This window comes from Penicillium malachiteum (assembly GCF_028827825.1).
Source record: "Penicillium malachiteum strain IBT 17515 chromosome Unknown utg000005l:1.0-9002435.0:326005.0-9005861.0, whole genome shotgun sequence".
Lineage (NCBI taxonomy): Eukaryota > Fungi > Ascomycota > Eurotiomycetes > Eurotiales > Aspergillaceae > Penicillium > Penicillium malachiteum.
The window spans coordinates 1898784-1914369 of NW_026643099.1; the positions used below are offsets into that span (position 1 = coordinate 1898784).

At 45.5% G+C, this 15586-nt stretch overlaps 5 protein-coding genes across 5 annotated transcripts; 2 read left to right on the forward strand and 3 right to left on the reverse strand.

Annotated features, from left to right (window-relative positions):
- Positions 1-277: 277 nt before the first annotated feature.
- On the forward strand, positions 278-4509 carry N7483_010735 (uncharacterized protein; the record flags this gene model as incomplete). Its single annotated transcript, XM_057094162.1, has 4 exons — positions 278-1049; positions 1119-1416; positions 1484-3552; positions 3605-4509. The coding sequence occupies 4 exons, from the start codon at positions 278-280 to the stop codon at positions 4507-4509; spliced, it is 4044 nt and encodes a 1347-aa protein (XP_056940133.1).
- Positions 4510-5925: 1416 nt separating this feature from the next.
- On the forward strand, positions 5926-7890 carry N7483_010736 (cytochrome P450; the record flags this gene model as incomplete). Its single annotated transcript, XM_057094163.1, has 6 exons — positions 5926-6171; positions 6310-6426; positions 6507-6609; positions 6673-6741; positions 6801-7403; positions 7472-7890. 6 exons carry the CDS (start codon positions 5926-5928, stop codon positions 7888-7890), a joined length of 1557 nt encoding a protein of 518 aa, XP_056940134.1.
- An 822-nt stretch (positions 7891-8712) lies between these two features.
- Positions 8713-11052, reverse strand: N7483_010737 (uncharacterized protein; the record flags this gene model as incomplete). Its single annotated transcript, XM_057094164.1, has 3 exons — positions 8713-10173; positions 10234-10970; positions 11028-11052. 3 exons carry the CDS (start codon positions 11050-11052, stop codon positions 8713-8715), a joined length of 2223 nt encoding a protein of 740 aa, XP_056940135.1.
- Positions 11053-13072: 2020 nt separating this feature from the next.
- N7483_010738 (trichothecene 15-O-acetyltransferase) lies at positions 13073-13540 on the reverse strand (the record flags this gene model as incomplete). The annotated part of the gene is made up of 1 exon (XM_057094165.1): positions 13073-13540. The coding sequence occupies one exon, from the start codon at positions 13538-13540 to the stop codon at positions 13073-13075; it is 468 nt and encodes a 155-aa protein (XP_056940136.1).
- Positions 13541-13602: 62 nt separating this feature from the next.
- Positions 13603-14379, reverse strand: N7483_010739 (trichothecene 15-O-acetyltransferase; the record flags this gene model as incomplete). The annotated part of the gene is made up of 1 exon (XM_057094166.1): positions 13603-14379. One exon carries the CDS (start codon positions 14377-14379, stop codon positions 13603-13605), a length of 777 nt encoding a protein of 258 aa, XP_056940137.1.
- Between the last annotated feature and the right edge of the window lie 1207 nt (positions 14380-15586).

Here is a 15586-nt window from a genome sequence, read left to right on the forward strand (position 1 = left end):
TAGACCTAGCTAATCGTAATCGTCTTATCTGGCAAATTCTGATGATAGCGACGACAAAGAGACCCCCTTTCAGTAAAGTCGCAAAGACCCAAGATGGGTCAAGCCATATCGGCTTCAGGGCAATTTCCGATTTATTAGAAGACGACAATAGCCAAAATTGTAGCGTTGTCGTCCACGCAACAGTACTACATAGAGCTCCTTTCTTTGTAGTCTTTCCGCTTCGCCGCCTTCTGCATATCCCTTTGTGTTCCCCCTTTCTCGCTCTCTTTCTGCCCCAATGGGAAAGAAAGAACCTGTCACGACCACCATTGTCGACTCCAATGCTCGAGCGACGTCTCTGTCCACGCCATGCGATAGCATCGATGGCGAAAAAATACTGACGGAGACAGACAGCCAAAATGAAAAATCCAGGGACAGTGTGAGCGCCCACGTGACCGTGGCAGTTGCGCCTGAAGACAACGAGGGCGATCATGAAGGGCCACTGACGTCTTTTTTCCGCGTTTTGTACGAATTTTCCACCCCCTACGATCATGTGTTGCGCATTGTTGGACTCTGCGCCGCGATCGCGTCGGGGGCCGCACTGCCTTGTATGACGCTGGTCTTTGGTTCATCCGTCAACGAATTCAATTCATTTGGCTCCAACGAGCAATCATCGAGCACCTTGTACAAGTCCGTCTCTCATAATGCGCTATGGTTTGTATACCTCTTTATTGCCCGCTATGTACTTGTCTACATTCATTCGACATGCTTTGGTGTTTCGGGTATCAGAGCCACCCAAGCTTTGCGCCAGCATTTCATCAAGGCTGTGCTTCGACAGGAAATTGCCTATGTCGATTCGCGTTCTCTCGGAGCAATCACAACAGCCATCTCCTCCAACGTTGATATGGTCGAAAACGGAATCACAGAAAAGATAGGCAGCCTGATTCAAGCTATCTCGATGCTGATCGCTGGTTTTGTCGTGGCCTTTACTCAGCAATGGAAACTTACTTTGGTGACGGCCACCACTTTGCCTGTCCTCTTCGCTGGATTCTATATCACCTTTGGCCTTGGTAAGAATTATTGAACTCTTTTTATTTCAAAACCTTTGATGAGTATCAATAACTAAATATTTCATGTAGACGCCAAGATTGAGGGTAAGATCCTTAAAGTCTACAATTCCGCCAGCGGCCTCGCAGAAGAGGCTATGAGCAGCATGCGTATGGTCACGGCACTCGACATCGGAAAAAGACTGGGCCAGAAGTACGACATTCCTCTAGCAGAGGCTGAGAGACTTGGCCTTACAAAAGGCCCAGTCATTGGGTTTCAATATAGCGTCGAGATGTTTACCACATACTGCGCATATGCCCTAGCTTGGTACTATGGTACTAAACTCTTGAAAGAGGGTGAAATCGGCTCTGGTGGTGGTGGCATGATAACGTAAGAAACATTTCCCGTCCATATTCCTCAATTTTAGTCTTGCAGACATGTTAACAAGGAATATTAGAGTTCTTTTATCTGTCCTCTTGGCAACGCAGGCTGCATCTGATGTTGCTCCGGGATTTAGCGGCTTTACCAGAGCATCGGCCTCAGCAAAGGAAATCTTTAAGGTGGTGGATCGGCGATCGAAAATTGACCCCCTCGGTGAAGAAGGGCACAAACCCGAGGTCCTTGAGGAGAGTAAGGTTGAGCTACGTGACGTCACGTTTGCTTATCCTTCACGACCAACGCTACCAATTCTCAGAGACTTCAGCATCACCTTCGAAGCAGGCAAAACAACCGCTCTCGTTGGCTCTTCTGGATCTGGAAAAAGCACAATCGTTGGCTTGATTGAGCGTTGGTTCGATACAGAATCGGGATCAGTCCTGGTGGGCGGCCATCCTGTTACCAATCTGAACGTTCGATGGCTACGTAATCAAGTTGGCTTGGTACAGCAAGAGCCTGTACTGTTTAGTGACTCCATTTATAACAATGTGGCTCATGGTTTATACGGTACCAGTATGGACTCGCTCCCTGAGGTGAAGAAGCGAGAACTCGTCCGTCAAGCTTGCATTCAGGCATTTGCCGATGATTTCATCCAAGATCTCCCTGATAAATACGACACTTTAGTTGGAGAGCGTGGTCGTCTCCTCAGTGGCGGACAGAAACAACGAATTGCCATCGCCCGTGTCGTGATATCAGACCCCCGAATTCTTCTTTTGGACGAGGCCACGTCGGCTCTGGATCCAACCGCGGAGAAGAAAGTCCAAGCCGCTCTGGATAATGTCTCTAAATCTCGCACCACTATTATGATTGCGCACAAGCTTTCAACTGTGCAAAAGGCTGATAAGATTGTTGTTCTCTCGCATGGAAAGGTGGTCGAGCAAGGCACTCATCAAGAGCTCCTGGCAGCCAAGGGCTCGTACCATAAACTCGTCTCTCTGCAGAACCTTGACACCAACAATGAAGCCATTCACAGTTCCAAAGACTCGCAGAATGATGAATGTTCCATCGTCGACAACTCTCAAGGATACCATGTGGAGCTTCCAGAATTACCTTCATCTCGCTTGTCATCGACATCTGGCGAAGACACAGTGGTAATGCCCCAAGTTGATGCCAAGGCAAGTGAAGACAAAAAGGAAGAATATTCCGAGGATGATGACCTTACGGAAAAGCTTTCTTTGGTTCGCTGTATTGCCATCATAATTTGTAAGGAGCAGCGGCACATCTGGTTTCTCTTCTTAGCCGGCTTGCTATCCTCCGCTGGTAGTGGTGGCGCGTTCCCTGCTCAGGCTGTTCTCTTTGGAAAGAGCATTTCCACGCTACAACTTCCTCATGACCAGCACCTGACCGACAGAGGTAGTTTCTGGGCACTCATGTATTTCGTGTTGGGTCTCGCCGTCTTTGTAGCCAACTGGGGAGTTGGCAATTGGTGGACCGTAGGTTCGTTCCGCGCAACACGTCAATATAGACGTGAATATTTTGAGGCCATGATGAATCAAGATGTTGCTTTCTTTGACTTGAAAGGTCACAGCGCTGCCGAAATGACAACCCGTCTTTCTACGCATCCTCTCCACCTGCAGCTACTTTTATCGACCAACCTGGCCCTAATTGTCCTGGTCATCTTCAATGTCTTAGGATGCTGTATCCTGTCTCTGGTCATTGGCTGGAAACTCGCACTCCCCGTGATGGCTTTAGGCGTGCCACTTTTGTTTGGCGCTGGCTACTTCAGGATGCGGATGGAGATGAGCAATCAAGATCGCGTCACAGCCATTTACCAGGAAGCTGCTCGCTTTGCCTCCGAAGCAGTTGGCGCTATCCGAACTGTTTCAAGCCTAGCACTCGAACAGAAAGTCCTTGATGGGTACGAAAGAAGACTTGATGACTCTGCCAAGCTCGAGATGCGGCATAAACTGCTGAGCATGCTTCTATTTGCGTTTAGTGAGAGCATCAGTCTCGCAGTCTCCGCCTTTTCCTTCTGGTATGGAGGGAAGTTGTTGTCTGAGAACGAGTACAGTGTCAGTACTTTCTTTATCGTCTTTATTGCCATTAGTATGGGCATGCAAACTGCTGGCTTCATGTTTGGATTCACGTCTGGTTAGTTAAAATTCCCTTCTGCCCTTTTTACCCACCCTAACGCACATCTTAGATCTCTCCAAGGCACACAAATCGGCCAATCATATTATCGACCTTCGCAGATCTAAGCCAGCCATCAATAATTCGACTGGTAGCCACCAAGCACTCATGTCAGAGAGCAAGACTGCTATTGAGTTCAAAAATGTTACCTTCTTATACCCAAATCGTCCGGACATTCCAGTACTGCGCGACATCAGCTTCAAGATCGATAAAGGTCAGTCTGTCGGCATTGTCGGTGCGTCAGGGTGTGGAAAGAGCACTATTATTGCTCTCCTAGAGCGATTCTACGATGCAGAGATGGGCCAAGTTTTGATTGGGGATGTTCCGATGCAGCAGCTGAACGTACAGGAGCATCGCTCTCGCCTGGGCTTGGTCTCCCAGGACACGATCTTGTACCAAGGCTCCATTCGTGAAAACATCTTGCTGGGTCGACTACCCGGTCAAGCTACTACTAGTGAAGATGAATCCAAGTCTGAAGCTGAAGCCGATGAAGCGGTTATTCGCGCCTGCAAGTTAGCCCAAATAGACGAATTTATCATGAGTCTTCCGGAGGGCTATCATACAAAACTTGGAGGCCATGGAATTTCACTCAGTGGAGGTCAGCGACAGCGTCTTGCCATCGCCCGTGCTCTGATTCGAGAGCCGGATATCTTACTCTTCGACGAAGCGACCAGTGCTCTTGATACGGAAAGCGAGGCTTTGGTTCAGAAGGCCTTTGAGGCCATCACACAGAATAATGACACCCGAACAGTCATCTCAGTTGCCCATCGCTTATCTACAATCAAGCAGTGTGACCGCATCTTCGTGCTTTATCGGGGCGAAGTAGTGGAGGAGGGAACACACGACGAGCTTGTGGCACATTGTGGCCGTTACCATGAAATGGTTTTGGCCCAGACTTTGGACGCAGAAGCTTCTTGAGATGCAATTTTCTTTCACTCGACAGTATATTATCCATTTGAATAGAATTATTTTTTACGTATCAATTTTTTTTTAGCATATGGTATATTCAAAGTTCTTGCAATATGATTAGGATCCCTATCACATCTCTTCGCATTCAAATATTTGTTTGTAGAAAAAAAAAGTCCGTTGAGAATCCACAGAGTACGCCGCATGTCACATGGTGACTTTGCCCCTGGCTCTCCTTTCTCCCCCTTCTCAACTTTCCTTTAAATTTTCACCTGGGCAGTTACATTCAAGCTCACACTCTGCTTGCTTCCATATGTTTCTATTCTACTCTCATGTCCATGACTCCGCCTCTTCAGAGTCAAAACCCAAGTAGGCTTCATCAATATCCCCTCGGTCGGCTCCGACAACTTAAACTTCCCTATCAAGGTGCACACCTCGCACTACCCAGACAAAAGCCATAGTGAAACAGGATATCATCCAAGTCTCATCTTTTCTCCGTGTGAAGATAGTAAATACTAGCAATCATTGGAAATCCGAAATACGCGTTACTACAGTAGGCACATGCTGATAAGATATGGATAACATAGTGATGACTAAAATGAGGCGAAGCATTCCAAGAGTTCTTGGCCACGCCTTGAGCGGCGCCCATATCCACTGGATGGATTATTTGGGGTAAAAGAGGTCCGGGCGGAGTCCGGGCCGTGTTCAAGTTTGGGTCATTTGGCGGCTCGGCCCACCTCTCGCCACCTCTTGGCTGGGCTTGATATTATAGCCGATGACTAGTAAATTTGAGCACCAGACGATAAATACCGATATGTATTCTTGGGGGCGTTAATGAAATAGTATTCTACTAACCTCTTTCGATATGAACTAAAAATACAACTTATCTTATCCAAGCTTATCACCTTTCATGCATGTAGATCACTGTGGAGATAAGCTTTATCGGGTGGATTCAGGGGTCGATTCACTTTAGTCAATAACATTGAATCATAAATATTTATAAATACGAGGTTACGCTAGTATAATCTAGTATCGTCAGGAGAGTATATATTACGAACGTAAATAACCCTGATCAGTACGGTAATTATACAAATACCGATCTGCCTGTTCATCCATACCAGATGTGTATCTTACACAGATAATATCTTACACAGATACGTAATTATATGCCCTGCAGAACATTATCTCAATTGCTTGATTTGATAATTGTTTGAGAGAAAGATAGTCTATCAAGTCAGATGTAACTTGGCTATCAGATTCGAAGTAAACATATATCTCGTCGAAGGTGAAAGCATCTTTTGGATCCGATTCTTAGCCGGTGTTCGGAATCTCCCAAGACCCCGAGCGTGGACTGGCGTGGTTAAAGACTCTCTGCAAGTTCATTCTCAACATTTTTCAACACTCCCTTTGTTATTTATCTCTTACAAAATGCACAATATGCTTGTTCAGATCATGCCTGAGTCCCTCGATTCAATCGATACTCTGCCCATATTGGCTCTTCTCTCGGTCTTTGCTGTTGCTGTCAAGATTTTCCACTCGTTCTTCTCCTCTCCAAATGATATTAACAAGTATCCATTAATTAATGGACGTAAAGGATGGAGCCCTTTTATCGCGAAACAAAAGGCCAAGTTTGTCACGGACGCCAAGGACCTTATTGATCACGGACTGAAGACAGTAAGTTTGCGAAACTCCTGCCAAACTTGGCTCAAGAGCATTTCAAAGCCCCATGCATTTTTGATTTACTTCTTCTAGCTTTGAGAGATACATTTAAGAATAATCTTTACTAGCTTGATAGCTGACGGCGAGTTATAGGCTGGAGGCGCATTCCGACTCCAAACAGATGACGGGATTCAAGTTGTTCTGGCTGGAAAATATGCTGATGGCTTGAAAAGCAATCCAAACTTGAATTTCGGCAAAATCAGCGCCGAGGTAAGTTCAGATGCATATCTATCTCTTGAGCAATTCTTCCTCGGCATGGCGTTTTCCGCGTACTGATGAGGAATCATTAGGACTTTCACGCACATATTCCCGGTTTTGAGCCTTTCAGACAGGGTTCTTCAAATGATGAGATTTTTCACAACGCTGTCAGAGAAAATCTGACACATGATTTGGGTACGTTAAAGATTACTCTCCCATAATTCTTTCTTATGTACATACAACTAACATTTGAATCAGCGAGTCTGAACCGTCCCCTGTCAGAAGAGGCAGCTGTTGCACTCCAGGACCACTGGACCGATAATCCTGGTATGTTACAACATTTGTCACTTTCAGTAGTACAATATGAGCTGACTTTACTTGAATAGAATGGCACCAGATTGAACTCAAGCCCACAATGCTGCACATCATCTCACAGCTCTCATCTCGTGTCTTCTTAGGCACAGAGCTCTGTCGCAATCCAGACTGGCTACGTGTTACTAGGGACTACACAGTAGATGCCATTCAAGCTGGCCAAGACCTTCGAGTGTGGCCCAAAACTATGAGGTCCTGGGTTCATTGGTTTATCCCATCCTGTCGTCGGCTCCGCGCGCATCTTGCTGAATGTAAAGATCTTGTCAATCCTGTTCTTGAAAAGCGTCGACTTGAAAAAGAGACCCGCATTGCGCAGGACTTGAAGCCAAAGGAGTACCTCGACGCTATGGAGTGGATGGAGCAGGCTGCTAATGGCAAACCATATGATCCCGCGATTTCACAAGTCATGATGGCCATGGCTGCTAATTTCTCAGGCTCTGATGCTATGACACAAATTCTGTTCGATCTCTGTGGCCAGCCAACCCTTGTTCAAGATCTCCGGAAAGAAATTGTCGAAGTCATTGGAGAAAGCAATTGGAGCAAATCTACCATTTATAAGTTGAAGCTCATGGATAGCGTCCTCAAGGAAAGCCAGCGTATAAAACCAGCGGCCGTTGGTCTGTACCCTTTGCCTTATCAAATATCATTTTTTTGGTTGAATACTCTTACTGACTTGCAATAACAGCTATGATGCGTCGATACGCACTGAATGACACCACCTTGCCAGATGGAACACTGTTCCCCAAAGGCTCAAAGCTCATGGTATCTGCCTCGGACTCCTGGGATGACTCTATCTATCCAAATGCTCATGAATTCGATGGCTATCGCTTTCTGCGCATGCGGGATGCCGGCGATGTTGCGAACGCACAGTATGTCTCCACTGGTTCCAGTGTCTTGGGCTTTGGTCATGGAAAGCAAGCTTGCCCGGGACGTTTCTTTGCGGCGAATGAGCTCAAGATTGCTTTGAGTCATATTTTACTGAAGTATGACTTCAAACTTGCGCCCGACACGAAGCCTCAGACTTCGACTTATGGGCTGTTCTTACAGGCAGATTCTACCGCACGTCTGATGATCCGGAGGGTCAAGGAGGATATTGAGCTATGAGTTCAAATATCGCTGCTGATCTACGGAAGATGTGTACAATGGGTACACACAGGATATTTCATCCTGAAGAAGGTGGGGTTGGTCAATCTTTTTTTTCTATGAGATTTCATATGATGAGTGTCAGATTATACTACGTAAATTGGGAGATCTTGGCGGTATATAGTCCTTTTCTCAATTATAACATGAATTTAGACGCTCCATGACATTTGAACATTGAGGTTTGCACTTAATGCCACTGGCAGTAATCCAGCATAGTTGAGGTTTCTCAGATGCTTTAAACACAATCTATGGCACCTATGCGGGGGGGTTTTCAATTGAAACAGAAAAGTAGCCATATCATGATATGCATTTATATCACCCACGGACGGCCTCAACTGCCAGCACTTGAGGGCCAGTGGTTCGAATGTTTCTCCACTGGCACTGGAGATCCACACCTTAAGTGCTATAACGGGCTGTGGCATCAATATATTGATCCACATGCGGCCAGTGGGGCCTGGGCATTGGCACCTTGGTAACCAGTGCTCAGGCTCACAACTTGAAGGTGTAAGTTATTGAATGGAAATAAAAAAAGGCCATGATCACACGGTATCACTGGAAAATTATTGAGCATATATTGATAGATCAGCCCGAGGTTATTGACAACTTGAACAATTCAACATTGACGGGAACATTTAAATACACCAGTTGACCATGATTTTCGACCCAATTCACCGAAGGGTTGAAACACTATTTCCTGAGCATAAAGAACAGTAACAAAAAATTCAAAAGAAAAGCATCCTGAAATTATGTTAAATCGAACAATTGAACCTAATTTCCTTACTACTAGTAGCGAGTCATGACTTTCTGTGCCATGAAATCCTTGTCGTCAACTTTGAAGGTGGTCGTAATACTCCACTCCGTGAGGTTGACCGCTTGAAAAGCGAATTTGTAGCTAACTTCAAGCTCAGCTGTTCTCAAGTTATTTGCATAGGCCGACCAGCCATCCTCTCGTTCCTCCTCATCTCGGGGCTGCTTAAATTCAATTATGTGAGACAGCGAATTTGCTCGCATAGGATCATCATGTCCCACGGACCACACACTCAACAAGTCTACCTGGTCATCATAACGCCAGACATAACGAGATTCAGGCTTATCAGTAGCGCTGCAATCTTGCCATGTCCTTTTTTCGACACACAGATACTCCAAGGCGTCACCATCGTGCTTCACCTGGTTGCCGTTAATCAAATGTTGCTGTCCATCTCTTGTTGCCCTCCGAAGCAGGAATTCCATATTTCCAACCAAAATTTCCTCCGGGCTGGAAGAGGCTAAGGCTTTGATAGTGGTTTTCATCTTCCACGAGCCCAAAAGGCTGCGGAAAATACCCCTCGCAACATATTTTGGAGTGGTAAGCGACAACTTGATAACGGTTTGGATCCTTTGAACGGCGATTTCAGCATCATTGGTCTCGATATTTCCAGAATAATTGTCGCAATATCTGGCTGGAGTAAACATGTCCAGAGGGAGGTCATTGTGAGAAAGGGTTGGCATCCCTTCTGGTGTAGGCAGGGAGAAGAAACTCAGGTCCAAAGCTTCTGCAAATTCTTGCATTAAATAAGGGTAGTCACCCATTGGATACTGCGAGACTCGAGGATCATCACGCAAGGAGAGCGTTGTTTGAATAGAGTTATCGTTGGCTAGCTTGCGTTGAAGTGACGCAGAAGTTGGATCTGACCAAAGTTTTGTCAGGTAACGTGCGTGCATCTCCATGACACCCCAGTAGGGGTTTCGATAAAAGCCAACAAAACCAAGCTTTGGGATATCAGGATGATGTGTTCCGTGGAAAGCCAGAGCTAGAGGCTGATTGACGTGCTTGGGGGAATGAGAAAGCTTTTGACGAATGTCTTCCGGCAAGAAGCTCAAACAAGGGCTCGGGTCAAATCCAGTGGCAATAACAACGGCAGCAATTTCTTTGATCTGCTGGTCCCCTAGGGAGATGTACGCTGTGTCTCCCTCCATAGAATTGACTTTTCCGTGCGACACGGTAATGAGCCCTGATCTCACAAAGTCGCAGTACCAATCACTCACGGACATGTGTGGCTGGATTGTCATCGAGTCTTCCGTAATCTGGATTTTAGAAGAAAACTCAGACTGATCACCACCAAGCATGTACTGGTAGAGCCCGTGCATAAACTCAGCGTTCTCTTCGTCGATGTGACCTTGAGTATTGGCCAAGGTTTCACCTCTATTATTGCGATTGAAAAATCCAAAGTCCAATGGTAGGAATGGAGCACCGGCAGTAGTAGGCTATTATAATGGTTAGTATGCTCGCTTTCGCATTAAGTTCATCTTCATCTCAGCACTAACCTCGGGACTTGTAAACAGCGGAAAGACCCATGTGGGTCTGGGCACAACATTGTGAATAGAATAGCTGGCGATGTCTGGTATATCAAACTCATCCGCAGAATTGATAGCAGAGGATAAATGTGTACCAATGGTGCCTGCAATCTCCACTCCTGACATTTGCCCTCCAACTACCAGAATTTTGCCACCTCCTGGCCGACCCTTGCCAAGCAGGCCTTTCAAATCGCGGTATTGGCAGCTATGTAGAACGGGAATGCCTGAAATTTGTGTCTGATGAAAACACGGAGGCGTGATGGGCTGCCCAAAGAAGCCCGATGCTACAATCAAGTAATTAAAGGTTCTCGTGTGCATCTCATTACCAGATTCAAAGTGTACAATCCACTGATCAGAGCCATTGGCTGATGGTTTCGATTCCATGACCCGGCTGTTCAATAGAAGCTGAAAATTGGGATTTCCGTGGAGGTAACGATCATAATACCGGTGTAAGTACTGCCCAACGTTGTAAGCTCTGGGGAACTGAGAGATGTTATCGTCTTCCCAGCAGAGGTCACTGAAGGCAACTGTGTGTTTGCTTCCATTCGTGAACATGAGCGGATGAATTTGACGGCCCGTATCATCTTTCGAGGTCGGCCACAGTCCTCCCAGGTCGCTTTGAGCTTCAAATATGGTTACTTTGAAAAACCCTTCTGGGGCGCCACGAAGGAGGTTTTTCGCTGCCACTAGACCAGCTGGGCCTGCACCTAAAGAGAATATTAGATGATGAATCACTTGGTAATTGAAAATGACTGAAAACTTACCCACGATGCAGACTGACTTAGCCATTTGGTGTGTTGACTTAGAAAGTTGAGACTTCCAAGGTGTTGCAAAATGAAGGTAATCTCTTTAACATGTACCTGATAAGTACATGCGTCTTTAAATCTATGTGTCACGAAAGTAGAGATACTGCACGCCCTTTTATCACTTTATCATGGATTGAAATTACTAGCAACGGCTGAAACATGCAATGCTACCAAGCTTGACTCTGGGTTCAAATTTGTATCTTGTAGATACTTGTTTGATAGAGAGCAGTGGGGTACCTAGATATGCTCCGGCGTAATAACGGGGCTAAGATTTTGGTAATGTTTCGCCAACTTTGGAAAGTGACAACCCGTATTTCCAGGTTCCGAGTTGAATACATGACAAACCTGTAATTACGAAACTTCAGGGGGAAAAATATTGCCAAAAAGGTTAGATCTGAACGATTGTTAAAATACAGAGATTCAGGTGAAGATCCTTGGAATCTTACCTAGCTCCACCCAGGGGCTGAATTTATCTCATGACTAAAAGCTTGAATAATGCCCAGGTGCGATAACCTTCAAGGGTTCCAATCTTGGAAGTTTGGAACGGCCCTGGCGTCATGTGACCTGTAGTCTGGGCTGTGTAAGGGAGTTAATGTCACCATTGTTATTAGCGCCTATCTGACATGAATTCACTTCCAGGTTTGCATCGATAGGAAAATCAATTCATGTCAGATAGGGGCTAATCGAGTGCAAAACAGTACTCCGTAATAGATTATTGAATTGTTATTTGTTCTATCTAAGTTATCTAAGTCGAGTTATGCCAGTTTGCGGGGGCTAGTCCCAGGGGTTCAAGTTGTATAACCCGGACGTACGCTTAGATATGTGTTACATACCAAAAATACCTTCCGGGCTGTATTATAAAACCCCATGGAGGATGCCCAGGTGGACTCCGTTGGCGGACAGAGCATCCGTCGAATCGTCAGACCACGATAGGAAAAGTGGTAATATTCCTTCCGCGGAGTTTCCAAGGTTGACAGTTTATTTTGTGACTAATGTGATAACGTAGCCCTGGAGTGATTCAGCCACGCACGCGTTTTCTCGCGTTCGTACTATTCGCAACATAACCCTGAAGCAGTAGATCTGGCTAATATTCACATGCAGGTCTATGTTATTTTTGGACTCATATGGCAAGCCTGAGGGTAGCCAAGGGGTAGGTGCAATGAAATCTCACAACAGCCAAGGTGCTATCCAGTTAAAAAGTAGCTTCAAGTTGACGTGTCGCCAATTCCGACTTAAAGAGTAAATTCCGTGAAGAATAAACGAGAGTGTTGTCAAAGGCGCTGTCAAACTAACATTTGGACATGATAGCTGAGTTTTTTACGAAGCTAGTTACTACCTTGTACATATTTGTTTAATATTGAATCTGAAAACTTGAAGTCATTTAGAATTGTCTATCACTAAACTAAACCATATCAAATTTGTGATATTGAACTCGGAGTGTGCCGAACTGTCCTGCCAGTGTGCAAGCTGAGTGGAGGATAGTAAAACTTTCCATCCTCAATGCAGGCTGCCATGATGGATATGTCTAGGAAATCGCTTTATTACTCCTCTTCGGCAAATTTGAGCATGAAGTCTGCCAAAACATCCAAAAATTTCCGGGCCATAGCAGGTTCAAAGCATCCGTCATTGTAACAGATAGACAAAACTGTGGAACCTTGCCAGCTGTCCATGCGAATAAGTCTATATTCAAGTCAACAAGGAACTCTTCATTGGGAAGCTGAGATCATACATATCAGGTCCGTATGTATCAACCCCAAAGTGACAGCTATCAACAGTAAATATCACGTCGCCACTTGAGGTAGAAATATTAGCAGCAACGTAATGGTCGACTAGTCCATCTGTAACAAAAATCTATTTCACGTTAGAGGAATGCATGAATGGGTACGGAGCTCAGCTATGCCACAATAGCGACTTACTGGAATGGAGGATCCTGTGAAAGGCATTGGGTTGCTGTTTTGTGTCAGTCAGCATGTATTCATATTGTTTGGGGAGTTGAATTGTACTCACGATGCCAGGAGAGCGCCTAAAAAGTTGTCCTTCGAAACACCAACAGCTAATTGGAATTCCTTTTTCAGCCAATAGTCATAAGATTCCTTGACTTGATTGCATAGTTTTTCCAAGGCAGCAGTGGGATCTTCTGCGTCATTGCAAGGTGCCCATGTCTTCAAACTCGGAAACTCAACCACTGCACCAGCCTGACAAGTACCAAATCGATGATTTGCAACTTCGTCACGGAGGAATCTGCGTCCATTGACAGGCAGAGGTGTGATAAGACCTATATTCCCAGGAGCATCGACAGGCAGAGGGTTGTTCTTAAGCAAGGACAGCACAGTGGCAGCATGGCCTAGGTGAGAGATGGTGTATTTGGGCCCTAGGCGCTTCTTCACAGCCTGAATGATCTTTTCACTGTCAATCTTGCTGAACTTGTACCAGTCTGAGCGCGGGTCCCCGCTCCTATTTGTAACAGGCATACCCCAACTGGACTATAATGCTGTGTCAGAAGTGGGTTTTGACGGTCTCAAAAAGGAATTTCTTACCCGGATCTCATCAAGCCGTCAATAAAATCTGCACGTACTGCCTCAAAGTCGGTACCTAGAGCCTCAACATTCACTTTGCAGGCGTCCAGTATCGGGAGATCCAAGTTGGATATTTCATCTCCCCATTGGAACTCTGGGAGTTTGTAGTTGCCTCTAGACTCCAATATCTTGCCGAGGTGCTTTTGCAGCTGCCCGACAAACTCTCGACTGCCCATAGCGTCCCAAAAGATGTGATTGAAGAGCATGAGCATTTCAACCGTATCACCTTCATTGAGCGCTGCCTGGTCATCAGCGGTATTGGCTATCAAGATGATAGAGACTGAAGGGGCGGACTGTGCCACAGCCTTTGCTCTACGTTGCTGAGAAAGCTTCAGGCGCAGCTCTAATCCGCCATAATTTGAGGTATGGGTAGTGACACAGCCCTTTGCCCATTCAAGGGCCTCTGCATTGCTTGCTGGTGGCTCGTATTTGATGTGTGGCAGGTTTGGGTTTTTGCCTTGGCCCCAAATGGCAGTGCAGGCAAGGTCAGGATGCTCGAATCGAACGTGAACGAGCGCCATGCTAAGCGCTTCTTGTAGTTTGGCCAGAGACAAACTCATAGTAGCTCCCACGCGCAAAGTCGTGTTCAGGTAGTTGTCGTATTGCCCTTTGGCATTTTCATCTCGAATTCCAACCCAGGCTTCAGTGCCATTAGCCAATCTTTGTACGGCTTTGCTGTCGGCACTGAATGAATGCCACCGAAACAGAGAAGGTTCAAGCTTGGGGATCTCCATTTTCTTTCGATTGATGATCAAAGTTTGACTTGGAAGTGGTGGTTATCCTCTGAGAAGCGGTAGAATGGAAGATCTGGATCAAAAAAGGTTGGAAGCGAGAAGAAAAACAGACACGGAAAGACAGCGAAGGAAACAGAAACACTTAGAGGGTTGAGCTTTGCTTTCGATTGAACCACTATCTTCTAAACATACTACCTCAACTCAGATAGATCAGTATCTCCTTATCGTGCAATCTTCTTATCGTTTAATCTTATCATGCACATATGAATTTGAATATACATACCATTATACGCACGCGGCCCCGGGGCCGTGCGAACAGTATTTCAAATGGCCTTCGTGGCGTCACTGTATTGAAAAATATAAACTTGAAGTAATACTGCGAGAAAAACAAGAACCGTAATTACTTGATGTGTAAAATTCAAGTATGGCTCCACGAAGTGCGGCATGGCCCGAAGCGCTACGGAGTACGGAGTAGGATACCAGAATTGACCAATTGCGCACCGGGTTAGTTTATCGCTTCCCCTCGGAGTTATTCTTGACGAATTTATCTCCAGGATTCTTCATAAGATCTCAGGTTAGAGTTTGGTATTGTAGTAGAAAGCAGCTCAAAATGCCCCACAGTCGAAAAATCGTGATAAGCCTCCAGGGCTTGGAACCTTAGAACCTTGGAAGAGATGGTCATGTATTTTTCAGTTATGTTTCTGCAACATGATAATTTGCTCTTTTATTCTTATTTATTTTATTATCATTTATTTTATTATTTTCCGTTTGGTTTTTTTACGATACCTTTGACAGGTATTCGTAAATGGTATTTTCACCGTGGTCCGAAAGTATTTCAATGGTCTCTCTGTATTATTACACTCAAACATGTCTCGTAAGTCTTCCCAGTTGCCGATGGTAATTCAGGACATACAACCTTGGAAGGCCACTTGGGCAGTCCATCATCGTAGATATTCTGACATCCTTTCCTATCGAGATAAGCCAGTTCATAACTCCGAAGAGCTACTACTACTTTGGGCATATCAATGCCATTTGTAGAATGCTTTGAAGTGACTTTGAGATATGCTACGCAAAATGTTGATCCGGCCTGAAGTGCCCATTACTATATAAGTCCATAGAGGGCGCTCATTTCATCCTGTGAGCCTACTCGCATACATCTGCACTATCTTACTTCAAGTTCTTCAAGTTCTTCAAAGTATCAGCAATC